The sequence below is a fragment of the Austrofundulus limnaeus genome, unplaced genomic scaffold (genome assembly GCF_001266775.1).
Source record: "Austrofundulus limnaeus strain Quisiro unplaced genomic scaffold, Austrofundulus_limnaeus-1.0 Scaffold18, whole genome shotgun sequence".
In the NCBI taxonomy this organism is placed as follows: Eukaryota; Metazoa; Chordata; class Actinopteri; order Cyprinodontiformes; family Rivulidae; genus Austrofundulus; species Austrofundulus limnaeus.
The window spans coordinates 553,273-572,681 of NW_013952420.1; the positions used below are offsets into that span (position 1 = coordinate 553,273).

The following is a 19,409-nucleotide window of genomic DNA, read 5'->3' on the forward strand; positions in this document are numbered from 1 at the left end:
CACAAAAACATCAAAATTAGCGCAGAAACAGTACTATATAACATTTTAGACACATTCTAGACAGTTTATCAGCTAAAAAAAGTTAATTTTGGGATAAGTTACTCTTTAAGAACAAATGCACAGAATAACACTACAAAAGGGGAAAAAATGCTGCAATCACAAAAAATATACAGAAGCAAAAATGTATAATCAACAAAACAAAAGCAAGCTGCAAATACCGAAGACACTAATAAAACCTAAAAACAACTGCAGGAAACGCTGCAAACTCACTCCACAAAATGGAAGTCATGTGGGACCAGACCCTCAGTAACGACATTAACAGATAGAAGAAGAAAGTTGGAGGGAAATATGACGGGGCTGTGACTCTATCCTTTTTTTCATGGGCTCTTTCTCACGTGGCCAACAAATCTGTCCCACAAAACCCAAGCATAGCCTGCATGGCAGACAGTTGCCTAAGCTTCATTGTGCAAACATTAAACTAAACAGAAAAACAAAGACGGCAGAGTTTGGAAATTCATTATGGACAAAATTTATTTTTAAATGTATGTTAACTTATCTGATGAAATCTATGCTGCCATAAGATGTTAAATAAATAGCAACTGCAAACACGATACTGGAGCTGAACCCATATTTTTAATGTTTATTTACATGTAGCCTGACCCTTGCCTTCCTACACAGTTCTGCGCAATTCTAGTTTTCCTTCACTGCTCCTTTTTTATACGAAGCAAAGCGAAGAACAAGGGGCTGGTTTTTACCAGGCTAATTTACATGTAACTTTTTAAAAAACACATTAAATTTTGTGAAGTTACTCCCCTTGTAAAAAGATGGTAATACATGTTCCAAAGCATTGTGTCTGAAGGCCTGTGGTATAAAACAAAACACTATAGTAATGGGAAGGTGCATGGTCACACAAACTTACCGTAAGTCATCCAAAGACTAAACTGTCTCATTAACAGCTGTTTTATGCAGACTACCCAGACCTTGAAGGTTGTGGCCTCTGTGGGTCGCTGCCTACATGGGCTACAACCCCTGAATGGAGACACAGCCATTGTCTGCATTGTTGCTGGCAATAGTCTGTTACACAGACTTTGGAAGACCGTGACAGAATCTGTAATTATTAGATAGTTCGTCAAATTGCCTGACTTCAAACCGATAGCTTGAGTGGTCGTTAGAATAATAGTCTAATTGTTTTTTAAGTATTTGAGGAACTAGGATAGGTGCAGTCCTAAAAACACTTTTCTCATGTGTCTATAATTTTGTCACTTTAATTACTTCAAGTAAAAATGCACAATGCCAAGTTTAATGCGCTTGACCCAGATTTGAAAAATCTAACAGAACTTGATGTTTATTTAATCAGATGCAAAACTAATAGAATTAAATTCATTACCTGTGCCCACAGCTGTTCACGTTTGTGAGGATATGTCAGGAATATGCACAAATTACCTGATAATGACTTCCAAACCAATTATATAATTTGCGCCCCAAACTATTTTTGTTATTTGCATGTCCAGTTAATTTGGAGCGTGGGCCTCCTCCTTGCAGCAGAAACATAATACCAGGCAGGAAGTGTTCTGGAGTTATTTTTGTGCCACATAATTGAACAGTCAGTGAAACTGATATCCACATGGTTTTTAATTTTGAGTAAACGATAGCATTTGTTGTGCACTCAACATGCTTGAGTTGTGCAAAGTTAATGGCAGGCCAATTTACCGTATAATAAAATCACACTTCTCTCTTTCATTTTTATTTTAAATCTCAGTGATGGCATCCTGTCGACAGTAACATTTCCTGTTGTCAATTGAAGTTAAAGACATCAGCAACAACTTTGTTAGGCGAATAAAATAAAATAGTAAATTTTCATAATTCCAAGTGTAGCACTGGACAGGTGCAATAAGTGGTTGCAAACAATGACACTAGTGCTGTGGACACGCTGACACAATGTAAATAAATACAAACTTCTTCCGTTTTCGCATATTTAGAGCTTTCTGTACCGGTGCATTGGAGTGACTCTCCAGCAGTGTTTCAATAAGGAGGTTGTGAAGAAGCAACTGCAGGAAGTCCTCCTCACAGCAAGACACAACGATGCTGTGGAAAGAGAGGTAACTGAAGCATAAAACACATGTTGTAAATAAGTAAGTCCATGTATTGGGCTTTACATTGGTCTAACTTCTTACTTCTGCCCTTAGGGAGTGGCAATGAGTGTTGGTCTGTGTGCCAACAGCCATTTAGAGGGAACTTTAGCCAAACTCGATGAATTTGGTAAATCAGACGCTTTCAAAAAGTCACCGAGCATCTTCAACCTGCTGAAGGTACAAACGCTGTTTTTCTGCATGTCACATAAATTCCATTTAAACTACAGTTTCTTTAGTTCAAAACAGTTTCACTCTTATTTTGTCTTTGCCACAGGACCGTAATGATGTTGAGGTGGAGAAGGTGAAAAGCACATTAATTTTGTGCTACGGTCACGTGGCCTTGAATGCACCACCAGAAAAGATTCTCAATCGCATTGATGAGGACATCTTACGCTGCATCAGTAAACACTTCAATACCAAGGTAGCTGCATGAGATTATGTACTCTGTTTATATTCATTTTATTATCAGTAAATACTTTTTCTGCTGTTTGCTGGTACTTTTATTAAACATGCAGTAGTCGACACAAACAAGACATTTTGATCAGTTTATGAGAAATTAGTCTGTGTACATGTACACACTATACCTTTTTTTTTTAGTTGTATTATTGTCTGATCTCAACATTTTATTTTTACACATAACTAAATTCAACTTATATATTTATCTTTTCCTGCTTGTCACTGTCAAACCTAAAGATGTCATGATTGTGCAGTATTGGTTGAGGAGCTCACTACACTGTCACCTCTTTCTTTATACAGGTTCTGGGGATTAAAGTAGAGACGAAGGTATTGCTACAAGAAAAATGGGCTTTGGTTTTCTTTTTTTTATCCTTTCACATTCCAGCTTTATCTTGCTCTTCTGGCTTATTTAGATCTCAGTTCCCAACACCACTTGTTTTAGCCTCTAGAATTTTCAGGAAACTCCCGAGCCCGGTAAATCAAAATCTTGTTCTTTAAGGTTTTTAAGCTTGAAAACATGTTTTGTGAAGTTTCGTGATGGTTGAGCACTGGGACAATTGATTGTCTGTGAAGCTGTAGTTTCAAAACTTCATTTTGAAAATACAGTTTGTTTTTCAGACGCACACAAATAATCTTTACTAACATAATGGGTTGGTGATTAAAGCTGGCGATTTTCTCTTTTTAGTTTAAATGAATCATTTGAAGCAGACATAATTCGAGAGGCTAGGTTGAGATGGTGTGGGCATGTGCAGAGGTGGGAAAGTATATATTAGATAAAGGATGTTGAATGTGGATTTACCAAAGTGGAAAAGCACAGGAAGTCCATGGATGTTGTAAAGGAGGAAATGTGAACGTTTGCCAGGTTGGGTGAGAACCTGCTCAGGAATAAGCCAGAGGAAATCTCTTCTAATTGATAATAGTTCAGAACAGCCAAAATTAATTTACTTTGAGAAGAATTAGAAGTTTTAGTTTTATTCATTTATTCGTTTAATTTAAAAAAATAAATAAATGACTATTATTGAGAAACATGAAAGGGTTTATAAGTTTATATCAACTGGATTGGCTGATAACATCAAATCCATTGGTTTTTAAAAAGTACAGTTTTCAAACTTTTATTACAGTTTTGGTCTCTTAGTTTTTTTTATTTATTGTTTCCTGACTGTTTGATAGCCATAGTTTGGAGACAAAAACAGTGTTACATTTATTTCTACAATGAACAATTTTACATTCTACCAGGAGTTAAGGTGAAAATAAAAGTACTCAGGTCTGCAACATTGTATTCCGTGTATTTGTAAAAGAACATTACGCTCTAAAGAAAACTTTGAATTATTCAGCTGTTTTTATAAACTGTATACATTTAGTTTTGTCTGTGTGTAGTGGTAAAAATATGCTTCAATCCTTTTTATGGTGAAAATTTTCTCTGACCTTCACTAGATTCTGCTCTCACTTTCCTAACATCGTTGCTTTGTGGTGGATTATTCTTTAAATGCTCGCCAGTGACTCATAATCGGTGTGAAGTGGCTTTTTAGTAACTTTGCTAATTTCTTACACTGTCTCAACACTTCTGGCTCTTCTGATGCTTTGTTTGGTCACTGCACATGGTTAGCTTTTGTGCCAATTTTTCCTAATCCTGTAACTTTCTCTCCATCTATAGGCATGGAGGATCAATCTACAATTTCACTTTTGGATTGATTTTTTGTTTGGATGATTCCAAGTTTGCTTTGGCATTAAAGTGACTTTTTCTTTCTTTTCTTTCGAAAAAGTCTTTGTGCCTAAGTATTTTTGTCTTCAACTTGTCCTTTTTTGTTCTTTCTATTTCTCTTTTGTTCATCTGCATGTTGCTCTGATTCAGGACCTGACAATGAAGCTCAGTCTGATCCAGAGTGTTGGACTCGTAGCCAAAGCCATCAGTGAGTGTGTGAAGAAACAGGGCTACATCTTTTCTCGCAAGCAGGAACTCATTACTGTCATGCTGGTCAGTAGCACAGTGTCATATTTAATGCCACTGCAGATACAACAATAATTATGTTTCTTTTCCTGTACTTTTGTTAAAAACCATTTTTTAGGATTTTATAAAGTCAGAACCAGCTGATTCTTTGAAGACTCCGTTACGCCCTCTAGTGATGACCACATGTGCAAACCTTATGTATCCTTCTTGCCAAAAAGCTAGGATATTTCTGTTGTTGACATCTTTTTAATAATATGTAAATATTTCTGCACCGCAACAGAATCGTGAATCCCTCTATCAAGCAAGGGTGGACCAGTCTAGAAGCTGTGAAAAAGAAGAATTTAAAAGCATGTGTCTACTTTAAAGGAGAACAGATGAAAGTTATTACATGTTTTTGACACAAAGACACACACTTCTTGGTTGTTGCAATAGATTGAGTTTCCACAGTTTTAAGCTTTGACCATAAGAACTTAAGACCCCTGGACCCCCCACTGAGTGAGAACGAGAGCTTTGATTTGCTAAAAGTTTGTGTGAATGGTGTGTTTTCTCTTCCACCTGAGACACACACTCCAGAGAAAACCAAAGAGGAGGTGGTACTGGACCCTAAGCAGAGAAAGGTGAGAAATGTGTGTCTGTATTGAATAATATCTCTGTGGTTAAGTCATTGGCTACGTTCACACTGCAGGCAAATGCAGTTTCCATTCAAATTTTTATTTTGTCTCAGGAGATACTTTACTTCCAGCTCGTTGCTTCGTTCCACAAATAAAATGCTTCTCCGGAGCATCAGGTCGGAGCCAGGTTCAGATGTAAACTTTAAACTAAACAAGCATGTCAGATAATAATTTAATCGGCTTTGACTGATCAACAACTTTAGATTCGACATGCTAAAAGTAGCATTCATGCTAACTGTAAACAAACAAGCTGGCTGAATGTGACGTCATGTCTTTTCTGCACATGCGGGTCACAATCAGTGCTGTGGAGCTTTCACACTGGAGTCTGATGTAGGTCACATTTAAAATGTAATGTGAACATTCACACCAAAAAATCAGCATTGAGCATTATTTTTATTTTTTTATTTAACCTTTATTTAATCAGGCAAAACATTAAGAATGACTTATTTGCTGTGTCAGCCCAATGTCAGACCTACAGTGTGAACATTTAATATGTTTCACTAAATGCAAAAATCTTGATGATTCCATGTGTGACAACTTTAAAAGACAGTATGATTCCATGTGTGACAACTTTTAAAAGACAGTAATGTGCTCAACCAAATACACTCTGGCTTATTTGTTCAGGCTTTGTACAGAGACACACTAGCTGCTCTGCAGGAGCTGCTGAAGAACATCCTGGCCAGAGATCCCACACCTGATGGCTTACAGAATGTCTTCAAGGTGAGGCCTGATCTTTTAAACATGGATCTTTCATTTTGAGGCCAATATTTGATTATGAAATCAAATCAGCTAAAATAAAACTTTAGCTGAGTTCAGTTCAGTCTTGTTTGTAAACATTTTTTTTCCTCAGCACATTGAATCCTGGCTGGGCTCTGTACACGACCACGAGAGAGAGAGGGCCATCACAACCACCGCCCACATGCTCTCCTATTATCTGGATAACCTCAGTGTCAAGGTGCACAGACAAGATAACACAGATTCTGCAGATCATATGAAACATGGTAGATTTAAAGATAAACATACAAACTACTGAACCAGTTGTATTAAATCGTCTACTGTCTTTACACTTAATCATTCAAGCTGTCACAGGAACAGTATACAGTCTTTAGTGGTCTCAAGTAAAACCTAACAACAATGCTAATATTTATTGGGGTGTATTCACACCTAAAACATTTGGTCTGCTTTAAATTTATCAGACTTTGGTTCTCCTGTTGTTCCAGCTTTTATGAAGATGTGAATATACTCATGTGGACCCTGGTGTGGACCAAGACTTATTTTGGAGGTGGTCTTAGTCCGTTTCCAAATTAATTCTGGTGTGGTTCACTTCTGGTGTGAGTACAGACTGACCTCGAACTGAACCAACTACAGGAAACATGCTTTTTTGGACTTCACGACATCATTGCTAAGAAACATTGTAACAATTAGCTTTTGAGTGTTGCTAATGCTAACACTGCTCTACATTGTAGGTCAGGGCATGCAGAGCATCTCATCTCCTTTGAGTTGAATCACGCATTTACCAACACCGTCCCACTGTTAAATGAGCTGCTCTTGAAATTCTGAATGGTACTGCAGTTTTAATAACAGCACCATCTTTATCTCTGGGTCTGTGCTCCCTCCTGCCCCCGTCATTTCTGTTCAATGGGAGCAATGATCGTCACCCGCGTTGCTTTGTTTATAAATTATAGTCAGCTTGCAAAAAAGCAGAATGTGAATGCAAGCTGCACCAAATGAAAAAAATTAAGTCTGCTTTGAATCTGGATCAAACAAGTGAACCAAAGGACCTTCCTGGTGTGAATTCACCCTTAGATTTTCTTTGAGGTCAGAATTAGTAGAGAATATCATGTTGCATATTTCACTTCTTTTATCTTAACTTGTAATTTGCAGAGTATGGTGTCCTTTCACAACCTTGGAGCCATGCTCGGTCGATTGTCTCCTCGTTGTTCTGACCCTTACCCCACTGTACGCACTGCTGCTATCGACTGTATTTACACACTACTTTGTATACAGCTACGATATGAGGGTATGTTCATGCACCAATCTGACCTTTGTAACATCAGAAATGATAATGAATAATTAATTTAGTTAATTGTCTTTTAACAATCATGTCATTGTACAGCATGTATTCTATTCTTTAAATAGGAAAACCAAATATAAATCAAACTACTTGTACTTGATGTATTAAGTTTTACATGTTTTCCAGGCTTTTCTTTGGATTATAAAGATGAAACTGTTGAAGGTCTGCTGGCTTTAAAAGAGCAGCTGGAAAACCCCGACCATTCAGTTCTTTACAAGACCTGCTCAGACCTCACCAAGGTACATGTTTTTTATTTGAGCCTTCAGTTTAACTTATGTCAGTGCAGGTTTTACATTTGACATTTTGCTAAATGAATTTCTGTCAATGGCTTTGGCTCTCAAACATTTCCTTTTCCAGTGTTTTTATGTTTACGATATGATCATGCAATCGTCATAACATTCTGTGACCTAAAGGGTGTAAGAGCAACAACCGTTCCAGTACAGTGATGGGTAACTGCGTCTCTTCCTGCATGTGTCAGGTGATGAGTAAGCGTCTGCCTCAGCAGCAGCTCACGACGTTGGTGTTCATGTTGTTTGAAGTGCTGGCTGACAGTCAGACAAACTGCTGCAGAGCTTCATCTGTCATCTTAAATACTCTACTGAAGAACAGAGGAGCAGGACTACAGGACCTGGTAGCGCACGCACACACACACACACACACACACACACACACATGCATATGCATGGTGATTGTAGATGCTGGGTCCATGATTACTCTCTCATTTCATCTGGTTTTATGTTGTAGGTCCCTGAGATGTTAGAGGTGCTACATGTACGTCTGCAAAGCATCACAGATGAGCAGGTAAAACCCCATCATGTACTTATTTATAAAATGAAAATATACTTTTTTGTTGTTTTTGTCGACATGTACATTGTTTTTGAACTTGGTCTTAGCTGCTGTTAAATAACTTTTTTCATTGCATTTATAGGTGAGAGTAGCAGTGGGACAAACTGTACTAATCCTGGCTTCTCAGCATCTGCAGACTGTTATTAATACGCTCATTAACCAACCTCTTCCTTATGACAGGTATATACACACATCTGCTGGTCACAAAATGTTTTATTAAACTCCCTCAGTCTTATTGATTTTTGTCTTGTTTTTACCCTTTTAATGGACATTGGACTTGTTTCATTGTGCAGCTGGACCTGTGAGATGTGGATGGCTTTGGGAGCTGATCCCATTGTAGCCAATCAGATCATAGAGATGGTGATGGAGAAACTTGCGATCACGGCGCCATATGTGGACAAGAAGGAGTCGCTGATGAGGGGAGGGACAACAAAGGTTGCCACCAATCAGCCACTGGCTGTGAGTCAAACAAGTGTATTAACTGACTGTGTTCAGATATTAAGTTTATATCAGACAAGTGGTGATATTTAATTGTTAGTAGTTTAGAGAGTATGTTTTTAGGTTAGTTGCTGTTTGAACTTAATGTACTACAGAAGAAACTAATGCTGTCTGTGTTTGCATGTCTGTGCACTGTTGTTTCAGATGACATGTGGTCTCAAAGAGCTGCTGTTGAACGGGCAGAGTCAGGAGCCAGCAGTCAGCCAGTTCCCTCAAATCTTCTCCTGCCTCACTGTCAGACTGGGAGCAAGTGTTGGAGTCTTGGCACCGAAGGATAGCACTCAGAAACACACTGCTTCCATCCATGTTGCAGGGTTTGTGTTTTTGTGTTAATGTTTCAGAAAATATAGGTTTATTTCAAGTACTAATATTTTTTTTCTTGCTCCAGGGTAGCTGCTGATGCTCTGAGAATTTTGTTAGCACGAGCTCAGTTGGATGAAGTGATGAAAAGACTAGATGAAGATAATGCTTGGGATGCCATAAAGGAGCAAAGTACACACACAAAGGGAGTAACACTATTAGCCAGGTAAAGAGACACGTGTAAAGTTAGTAAACCAATATGGTATTTGAAAAGCTGAAAATAGTCAAACTACATCTGCGTTCACACTGCAAGTCCTAATGCTCAGTCACATTTTATTTCATTTTTCCATAGTTCCGATTTTTATTTTATTTTTTATTTTTGTGGGGGTGAGGGTCTTGCAAAATTAAACTTATTGAACGGAAAGGTGTACTGACAAAAATGTATTGATCCCATCCAATTAGTATTGATATAATCCAACAAAAACGTTGGTAGTATGTTGCTGTAGACCAGTGGTTCCCAAACTTTTTATCTTCTGACCCACAAAATATTCATGGCAAAAACTTGTGACCCCAAATATTACTGGTCTGAGTACACAAACTTCATTAATAACCCTAAAAACACAGGCTTTTTGACAATCTAAACAGCTTGTACACAAATATAAATACTTTATTTATACTTATATTGTGTTTTTGTAATAATTATAGGAAAAGTATTACATCAGCAATTATTTTATCACCCTTTAAATTGATTTCTGGAGATTATCCAAGGTTCTTCATGACCCATAATTGGGTCCCAAGCCCAACTTTGGGAACCAAAGTGCAGTGGTTCCCAAACTTTTCAGCTTTTGACCCACAAAATAACAGTAGCAGAGACCTGTGCCCACAACAATTTTTGGATGATAAACATTTGTATCAGGTCAACTAAACATGGGCATAGTAACAACATTTTTTTATACTACATTTATCCATTTTATACTAACCTCACTCCTTTAACAACTAAGGCAAAAATGTAATTAATTCAGATAATCTTTTCAGGACCCCACCTTGATGTTTCAGGACCCCACTTTGGGTCCAGACCCCAACTTTGGGAAACACTGCTGTAGACTCAGTCATCCATGACATGGCAAAAATAAAACAAAGAAGCAACTGAACTTGTGTTTTGTAGCAAATGATTTATTGTTGTTGTTATTATTGAGCTTTAAAATATTGATACTATTGAGACCATACACTCATACAATTTAATCTGTCTGTGTACCCCTATTTCAATGACGTCAAAGTTGGATGAAATGTGACAGTTCAGACTGAGGTTGCTTTGAAAAACATCCGACTCTTAAAAACCCTACCCAGGTCTTTTTCATATAAATTAAAAGATCAGGTCCATATCTGATTCGTCACAATCAGTCATTTAAAAATTAAAAATCAGGTTTTGTCTGCTTTTGTCTGCTGTGTCATCATAGCATAAGATACTTATTTAAAAATGTAGTATTTCATTTAAAAACTGTTGAAATATTGCCTTTAACTAAAACTTATTTTCTCTCAACTGTGACTGTTGGCAACTAAATTATTTGGTAAATAATATTCACGAGGGTATAAATGGGTTGAGGCAGGTTTAGTTTGGGCGGAGGTGGGCAACAAATGAACTAATTTTGCAATCCACGAAACACAAAAATAGGCTGTGATTTTAAAAACTGATCACTTAAAATGTGACAGAACAGCTTGTGTCCAGCCCTAAATTTGGTCTCTATTGATTGCTGTCTTGTCAGTTTTTAGTCACCAACTAGTCCTGTAACAGTCTCAGTCTAGTGTGACGTCACCCTTTCCTGTTGATTAACATTTTAAGTATGATTTTATTCCACTCAGGTATCCTAGAATGTTAAAGTGTTTTTGTCTATAGGGCAATAGCAAAGCATGCTGGTCCCAGGTTGCCTGCAATCGTAGAGTGTCTTTGCCCATCACTGAACAACATCTATGAATGTCAGAGGATCACCGTCACAGCTTTCTTCTCTGAGGTATAAAAGTATTTTACTGGGTTAAAAAAAAATCTCCCATTTTCTTATTTCCTGATGTTTTTCAGAAGTTTAAATCATATAGACTATTTGAAAGAATGCTCAAATTGCTGAGTGCAATGACCAGCAGGACAGCACAAATAATGGGACCTTCATTTTGTCTTCAATCCCTGCCTGCAGTTGTTGAACCATCATGTGGTGACGGAGCTGATGCTAATAGATGTGTTGATGAACAACATGATGGAGAGGATCTCAGATCAATGCTGCACAGTCCGCATGTTGGCTGTGCGTGGACTGGGAAACATAGCAGAAGGATCTCCTGAGAAGGTATACACTTAAAAAGAAAAAAAAAAATCTCACTGCATGTAATCAGTCTTTGCTCACATATCGTTTTTCTTTTAAGGTGAATAAATACGCCAAAGAGCTGCTGGCAGCAATGAGTTCAGGAATGGAGGAGAAAGATGATCCAGGTATATTAGCTTCACGTATATCTTACATAGATTCTTTTAAGCTAAAAATTACTTGTTTTTAAACCCTAAATGTGTTCTCATTAACAACAGAAATTAATCTGATGGCATTATCTGCAGGTAAACTGATTACCCTAGAAGCCATGTCTGGTCTGTCTAAAGTTCTCGTCCACCTGGACAAGAAGAACGTCCATTTACTTGTAGTCTATATCTTCATGAAGATCAAACCGTTCCTGGAAAGCGTAAGTTTAACTTTACATTTTTTTAAGTTTCAGCATATTTCCTGTCTCACAAGAGAAGAGTTTGGTTTGATGTGTTCTAAACTACAAAGGTCGTCCTCCACCGTGATGCAGACTTTATTGTTTTAGCCCAACATTTAAAGGTGTCAGGTTTCGAGTGCCTGTGACATGCATCTCACTCAAATACAAAAAGTCAAACAATTTAAGAAACTTTGCACAATACACACAATTTTACCCATTTTGTCACAAAGAAAACTCCCTGATCTTTGTTTTTATTTTTATTTGTATTTATTTGGGTTTAAGATCAAAAACTGAGCAGGAGACAAGTACAAAAAACAGAATGGAATTCGACTTGCTGTTCCAGTACTTTTGGAGGGGACTGTATATATCTTCTGTTTTTTTTTTCTTTAACTTATTTTTGTGGTTCATTCAGTGGAAAAAAAACTCACTTTTCTGTCAAACTTGAATGCAGTATTAAGGTTTGATATCCTGATGCATCTCAGTAATCCAGGTAGAAAAATCAAAAAGAAAAAATGAATAGGTCCTCTGGATGGGTTCTTGTTTTAATGAAATGTTTTCTCTCATCCAAGAGACGTCTTCAGTCTGAGGAGTTCCAGGTGAACTCAGCAGTATTTATAAGGCTGACCTACTTATTTTTTCTTTTTGATTAATGTTTGATAGTTCTTCTGTTACTGCTGTATTGTACATGTGAAGGTATTTGAAGCATAATTTCTGTGTTACAGAGTAATATTAGTCACATTAAGTTAATCAGACCTAAGGTTATTTCTAGTCTATAGTTCTGAGTCAGGAAGTAAATTTTCTCATGCAGACAAATGTAACGGCTAAAAATGATGTTGCGTTTGTCCAGGATAATGATGAAATCCGCTGTGCTTCCATTCTTCTGATGGGGAACCTCTCCAAGTTTGGCTCAGGGGAGCAAGTGTTCAAAGATCAGATCCACAACGTTCTGGTCAGCTTGCTGTTGCACCTGGTAGACCCAAACCCACATGTGGTCAAGGTGAGCATTCAAAGCATATTTTATTTTTTATTTTTTTGTTCAAAGCTCAACTATAGAAAGCAATTTGTTGTGTATCTAATCTTCACTTGGGTTTTGAATTTTACAGGCGTGTAAGTTTGCGATGAGAGTGTGTGCTCCTGTGGTGGGATCTGAGCAGATCACAGCCATGTTTCAGAACCACCTGCACGATGACAAGAGCTTACACTATGGAGAGTTTATCAATGACCTCACAAAATACCTGGTAAGAGTCACATTGTACCATTCTGTAAATATATCAAATTTTGTTTCATTTCATGGTCGTTTTTTTTGTTTGTTTGTTTCTGTACATAAACAAATTATATAAGTCATCTGTAGAAAACCTGAAGGTGTTTTTTTTTAATTTACGCATTCAGATCTGTTTTAGTAAAACTCATTCTGTTGTGAAACCCCTCATTCTTGTGTGATGTTGCTCAGTAAATGTTTTGTTTTGCAGATTCAGGACTTTCCAGGCATGCTGAACTTCTACCACATCTCAGTCATCCAGTTCTTCAAGAGCAACTGGCCTGAGGTCAGAGCAGCAGCTGCCATGTTTATAGGTATGACAGCACTTTGGAACCTGGCTCCAGCTATAAATTGAATGCACATTTTACAAAAAGTCAGATTTAATGGAACACAGGATGGTAAGAGTTTTTAAAGACTCTAAATGTGTTGTGAGCTGGTGGTAATGACCCGTCCAACAACAGGCTTCCTGCTGGGGAACCTCACACAGGAGCACCGCTCTCACCTCAACATGGCCACCATCACCAAAGGTAACGTCAAGCGCAACCTTTATTTTCTTTCAAAACATGATCATTTTGGCTTTAATTTGTGTTCATTTCCAGGTTTAGTGATGCTGCTCCAAGACCCAGACCCTGTGGTGAGAGTGAAGGCTGCCGAGGCGATGGGCCACTTCCCCTGACTCCAGTCCCATCGCACACGTCAGTAGTGGTTAATCACTACAAAAACATTTTTAATGCAAAGTTAGTGGACACTCAAGTAAAATTTTAGTTTAGTAAATAATGCACATCATGGTAAAATGTGCAGCTGTTGTACAATTGTCCAAATACATCTCTTACATTCAATAAAGCTAAAATGGACCAAAACAGAAGATATGGTTTCCACAGGCCAAATGATCACTTTTTATTCTTAACGTATCAGAGCAGTGAACAATGAAAATACACCAACATAAACAGAAGAGCAGATAATAGAAAAAAATTGTGTGAATTTTGATACAAGCACCAAATTTGGTATGACGACTGTCTTTGAGGTATTTGTCAAATCTTTCATTTGAAAATCCAAGATGGCAGCCATTTTAAGATTAACTTTTCACTCAATCTTATGGTAATACAACTGATTTATTTGAGTGATTTATGACAAATGATAGTGGTCCAACAGATCTTCCACGTGTCCAGCCAGCAACCATTTTGTCAGCAAATTTGAAAAATGGCCCCATCTTGGATTTTAAATGGCCAATCAGGTTGGACTGTTCAGAAGACTCTTGGGAACAACCATGCCTAACTCTGTGCTTGTATCACACTTTGCACGATTCTTGTTCAAAACTTGGTTTTAGCAGCTTTTCTAAAATGCACCTGCGCCATGAACCGCTAGCAGCTTGAACCAGTTTCTTTGACATTTTATTTTGTTACTTGAAAGAAGTCATTCTTAGCTTTATTTAGTGACCAACGACTGTGTTTGTAGAGCTTACTGTTCAATGCATTAATGCCTGAGGTATTCTGTCGATTAAATATCCAATATATCTGCAAGTTTTGGTCACAAAGTTTAAATGGTTAAACTTGGGTATTTTTTAATTTGAGAACAAATGTAGCTTCTTTAGGTATTTGTTATGCTTGTTAGGGTTGTACATGACACACATGATTTCACCCCAGTCCAGCGTGTAACTGGTGTGTGCGTGCGTATGAGTGAGTAAATTAGGATTTAAAATGGTGGGTTAGACACTCTGTTACAGACAGATCTGGTGTAGTTAGCCTGGTTTCAGACAACTTGAGATCCCCTCCGCTTTGAGCTCATCCTGTCTTTTTAAAAGTAGACTCGGTGAAAACATGTTTACATCTGTGTCCATGAAATTCAGCGAACTACAACAGAAGTTGAAGTATTTATTCTTGAAGGTTTTAGTTGTCTTAGTAGCATCACATCTTCCAGCAACATTTTAATATTTAAAAACAAAAGCATTTTTTATGAATAGTTCCGCATTTCAACTTATTACCAGGTTTGTTCAGATAAGAAAACAGCCTTAACATCAGTTTTAACCCTTTTAAATATATGTCTTGACTCCCCTACCAGTGTGTCATTTTTCCTCGTTTAAATGTTTTAAATACCATATTAAAAAAAAATCACATTTACACTCAAGTCAATTGAAGGGAGGTAAATGTGGTTGTTTTTTAAAATTTGCTTAGATGAGACCTGACAATCCCAACCTGTCCTGTTTTCCTTTTTTTTACCAGTGTTGTGAAGGAGAAAAGTGCATCTCTAACCAGTGCCAAAAGTCACTTATCACTAATTATAAAACCATCTGTTTTCATGTTGGTAATATTTAACTATATATTAAGAAGTTTGTGGTTTTAGGGAACCGTTTTGGGGCGTTTGTGTAAATATGTGTGGGGCTGTAACTTATTAAATCATATCTACCTTCGCTTTTTATTTATGTCTATGAATGATTTTTGAAGTTTTTTGAGTTAGATGAAACCTTGGTATTAAAGGTAAGAAAATTCCCAAAAAAAAAAAAACATTAGACAGCGGTATGTATGTTTTGTGAAGAATACCTCCAAAATCTTTGTTGCACTTTTTAGCTTGGACGTGTAGCCCCTCATTGGAGAGCTTTCAAACATCTACACCAGTTGTTTTTGTATCTCAGTTGCAGCTGAATGCTTGACGATCTCCAATTGTTTGTCTTATTTTTTGGATATGTCTCTTTCTTGTGATATCTCAGGAATACCTCGAGGAAATTTGATCAATTTTGGCCAAAACCAAACAAAGTTAATTTGCACTAATAGTCTAAACTCAAATCCCTGAAAGATGTGTTTAAGGCAAAAATTCAAGAATTTACTTAATAAACGCATTATAACAAAACTTAAAATCCATATAGTTATATTAAATCATTCATGTCTGATTATAACATGCAGTCAGAAAACTTGTGGTTTTAGTCGGTGTTTAAACATGAGGCAAACACTTTTTAAATGTTCTTGAATCTGTATTTGTCTTAAGCCCAAACAGCAGAGACTCATGTCTTCTAGTATATTAACACTATGACCTGGTGTAGGATGATTAATGGTTTTTACTGGTGGTCCGTTGTGTCTAAGTCTGTAATAAATGATATGAATTTTAATTTTTTTTAAAAAAATTTTGATGTAATCTTTTTTTTTCTTTTAGATAAGTGTTGAATGTTGTAAATGTGTGTCTGGAATGTAAGAGCTTGTACAAATGAATAAATGTGTGCAAACCAGAATGAAGTGTGGACAATAGTATTTAAAATAAAGATACAGTTGTGGTCAAAAGTTTACATACACTTGTAAAAAAACATAATGTTATGGCTGTCTTGAGTTTTCAATAAGTTCTACAACTCTTATTTTTCTGTGATAGAGTGATCGGAACACATACATGTTTGTCACAAAAAACAGTCATAAAATTTGGTTCTTTCATAAATTTATTATGGGTCTGCTGAAAATGTCACCAAATCTGCTGGGTCAAAAATATACATACAGCAACATTAGTATTTGGTTACATGTCCCTTGGCCATTTTCACGGCAACTAGGCGCTTTTGGTAGCCATCCACAAGCTCCTGGCAAGCTTCAGGTCGAATGTTTGACCACTCTTCTTGACAGAATTGGTGCAGTTCAGCTAAATGTGATGGTTTTCTTGCATGAACCTGTTTCTTTAGCACTGTCCACATGTTCTCAATGGGGTTTAAGTCAGGACTTTGGGAAGGCCATTCTAAAACCTTAATTCTAGCCTGGTTTAGCCATTCCTTTACCACTTTTGATGTGTGTTTTGGGTCATTGTCTTGTTGGAACACCCAACTGCGCCCAAGACCCAACCTTCGGGCTGATGGTTTTAAGTTTTCCTGCAGAATTTGGAGGTAATCCTCCTTCTTCATTATCCCATTTACTTTCTGCAAAGAACCAGTTCCACTGGCAGCAAAACATCCCCAGAGCATAATACTACCACCACCATGCTTGACAGTAGGCATGGTGTTCCTGGGATTAAAGGCCTCACCTTTTCTCCTCCAAACATATTGCTGGGTGTTGTGGCCAAACAGCTCAATTTTTGTTTCGTCTGACCAGAGAACTTTCCTCCAGAAGGTTTTATCTTTGTCCATGTGATCAGCAGCAAACTTCAGCCGAGTCTTAAGGTGCCTTTTCTGGAGCAAGGGCTTCTTTCTTGCACGGCAGCCTCTCAGTCCATGGCGATGTAAAACACGCTTGACTGTGGAGACTGACACCTGTGTTCCATCAGCTTCCAAATCCTTGCAGACCTGCTTCTTGGTGATTCTTGGTTGACTCTTGACCATCCTGACCAATCTCCTCTCGGCAGCATGTGATAGCTTGCGTTTTCTTCCTGATCGTGGCAGTGACACAACTGTTCCATGCACTTTATACTTGCGTATAATTGTCTGCACAGTTGCTCTTGGGACCTGTAGCTGCTTTGAAATGGCTCCAAGTGACTTCCCTGACTTGTTCAAGTCAATAATTCGCTTTTTCAGATCCACACTGAGTTCCTTTGACTTTCCCATTGTAGCTTTTGTAGCTGACTCTAATCACTGGGTCAAATGAGCCCTATTTAAATGGGCTCATGAGAAGTCAACAGCTGTAGTCAATCAGAATCACTTACAAGAAGTGAAGAGGCCATGACATGAAGCTAATTTGATTGACACAACTCGCTACATCACCAAAATTGACAAATTTTGTTGCTGTATGTATATTTTTGACCCAGCAGATTTGGTGACATTTTCAGCAGACCCATAATAAATTTATGAAAGAACCAAATTTTATGACTGTTTTTTGTGACAAACATGTATGTGTTCCGATCACTCTATCACAGAAAAATAAGAGTTGTAGAACTTATTGAAAACTCAAGACAGCCATAACATTATGTTTCTTTACAAGTGTATGTAAACTTTTGACCACAACTGTATAAACACTTGGTTTGATTCTTTTTCCATGGCCAAATGAAGCTTGTTTTGGACATAACTGGAAGCTTTTTAAGCCCAGTCTTCTATAGCCAGAATTATACAGAGCAGCTTAAACTAGAACCTGGAATAACATCATCATGGTGGTTCATGCAGCGGAGCAGAGTTGTGACATTTCTGTCAGCTGAGCTGTTGTGCTTTTCAAAATTTTATTCTATTTAAATTTTTTTGAAGGTGAAATGCAAGGTATGGGAATTCAATAAATGATTTTGATGAATAAAATTGTAAAGTGTGTGAAATGGCATGACACCAGCTTGTGATTTCATTTGTAAATATAAGATTTTTTGAATTAATACCTAATCTAACCAGTTTGGATTTACACTTGTTCTGAATGTTCCCTGCCTTAATATTTAAGTTTACTGTGATGTATTGTAACTTATTTGTTTTATTATTTTTAATCCTGACTGTGGAACAATGGAGGATCTAGGATTTTTCTGAGTAAGGGGCCACAATGTTCATAGAGGTGCCAAGTATTTGTTCAACATCCTTTCACACAAATTCCCAGTGTATACATTTTACACTTCAACACTTGTAATGTAATGTAATTATTTTTAAAAAAGGTACCACTTTACAATAAGACTCCCCTTGTAGATGGCTTTTAAAGAGTTTATAGATAAGTTATTAATTAATCTGTAAACACTTTAAATTATTAAGTGTTTGTAATGCAATAATTAGGATGAAAAAGAGACTAAATTGTCCAGTTTCATTTATTAATGATTTATGAAGTATAAACTTTACAAATGAATTAATAACTTATCTATAAACTCTATAAGCCATCTATAAGGGGAGCTTGATTGTAAAGTAGTACCAAAAAGCTTGCACAGTAAATTCTCACCAGTTTTTCATACATTTTACTGAGCATAGATAAAATATTTTCAAACACACATGCGAGAAAATCCAGCCATCATTTGTCAGTTGAAAGACTTTTTTTTTTTTTTTTTTTTTTTTTTGCAGGATTGTTCACATTTTAAGAAGAGCATGTTGTGAGCTTGATTCTTTCTGGACTTTATAATTTGTCTCATTAGCGCCACTAGTGTTTGAACATGGAACTGCATCCACCATCATCACCCCCAGGTGAAGGACAGATGAGTGACAGGACAGGGGGCCAATCAGATTTCAGCTGGGGCCAATGCCCCTGTGGCCCCGCCCCTAGAACCGCCCTTGCTGTGGAAGTGCTTTGAACTGTTAAACAAAACCCATAAAATATGTCAGGCTGACTCCATGGTTCACTGGTTTATTAAATTTAATTTTGTTTCATAATTATAATCGATATGTTTATAGCCGCAACAACAAATTAAACTTTTCTATGTTTCTTTTTATTCCTTTATTGATTGCACATCACATCTTTTGATTTGCTAATATGAAGGTATATTTTCTGGTGCTCTGTCCATATGGGAGCATTAAAGAACAATGTAATGAAAACAAAGAAAGTAAAACATTTTTATACTAAGTATTTAGTCAGTCACCAATTGTGCAAGTTCTCCCACTTAAAAAGATGAGAGAGGCCTGTAATTGACATAGGTAGACCTCAAC

At 37.1% G+C, this 19,409-nt stretch overlaps 1 protein-coding gene across 3 annotated transcripts in view; it reads left to right on the forward strand.

Moving 5' to 3' along the window:
* The window catches only part of mroh1 (maestro heat-like repeat family member 1), a 28,827-nt gene extending 12,691 nt beyond the window's left edge, over positions 1-16,136 (forward strand). For 2 of the 3 annotated variants that reach the window (XM_014003351.1, XM_014003350.1), the window contains exons 20-45: positions 1,980-2,099; positions 2,187-2,309; positions 2,407-2,553; positions 2,889-2,915; positions 4,441-4,563; positions 4,655-4,734; positions 5,012-5,153; positions 5,832-5,927; positions 6,058-6,162; positions 7,092-7,227; positions 7,408-7,520; positions 7,760-7,912; positions 8,026-8,082; positions 8,210-8,307; positions 8,421-8,586; positions 8,770-8,939; positions 9,014-9,151; positions 10,820-10,934; positions 11,112-11,258; positions 11,335-11,401; positions 11,519-11,640; positions 12,506-12,655; positions 12,762-12,896; positions 13,128-13,230; positions 13,378-13,443; positions 13,516-16,136. In XM_014003351.1, the coding sequence (XP_013858805.1) occupies positions 1,980-2,099; positions 2,187-2,309; positions 2,407-2,553; positions 2,889-2,915; positions 4,441-4,563; positions 4,655-4,734; positions 5,012-5,153; positions 5,832-5,927; positions 6,058-6,162; positions 7,092-7,227; positions 7,408-7,520; positions 7,760-7,912; positions 8,026-8,082; positions 8,210-8,307; positions 8,421-8,586; positions 8,770-8,939; positions 9,014-9,151; positions 10,820-10,934; positions 11,112-11,258; positions 11,335-11,401; positions 11,519-11,640; positions 12,506-12,655; positions 12,762-12,896; positions 13,128-13,230; positions 13,378-13,443; positions 13,516-13,592 (2,976 nt within the window). In that variant the 3' untranslated portion in view covers positions 13,593-16,136. The remainder of the gene's footprint in view (positions 1-1,979; positions 2,100-2,186; positions 2,310-2,406; positions 2,554-2,888; positions 2,916-4,440; positions 4,564-4,654; positions 4,735-5,011; positions 5,154-5,831; positions 5,928-6,057; positions 6,163-7,091; positions 7,228-7,407; positions 7,521-7,759; positions 7,913-8,025; positions 8,083-8,209; positions 8,308-8,420; positions 8,587-8,769; positions 8,940-9,013; positions 9,152-10,819; positions 10,935-11,111; positions 11,259-11,334; positions 11,402-11,518; positions 11,641-12,505; positions 12,656-12,761; positions 12,897-13,127; positions 13,231-13,377; positions 13,444-13,515) is intronic. The other variant, XM_014003352.1, reaches the window with a different exon arrangement.
* The last annotated feature ends 3,273 nt before the right edge of the window (positions 16,137-19,409 follow it).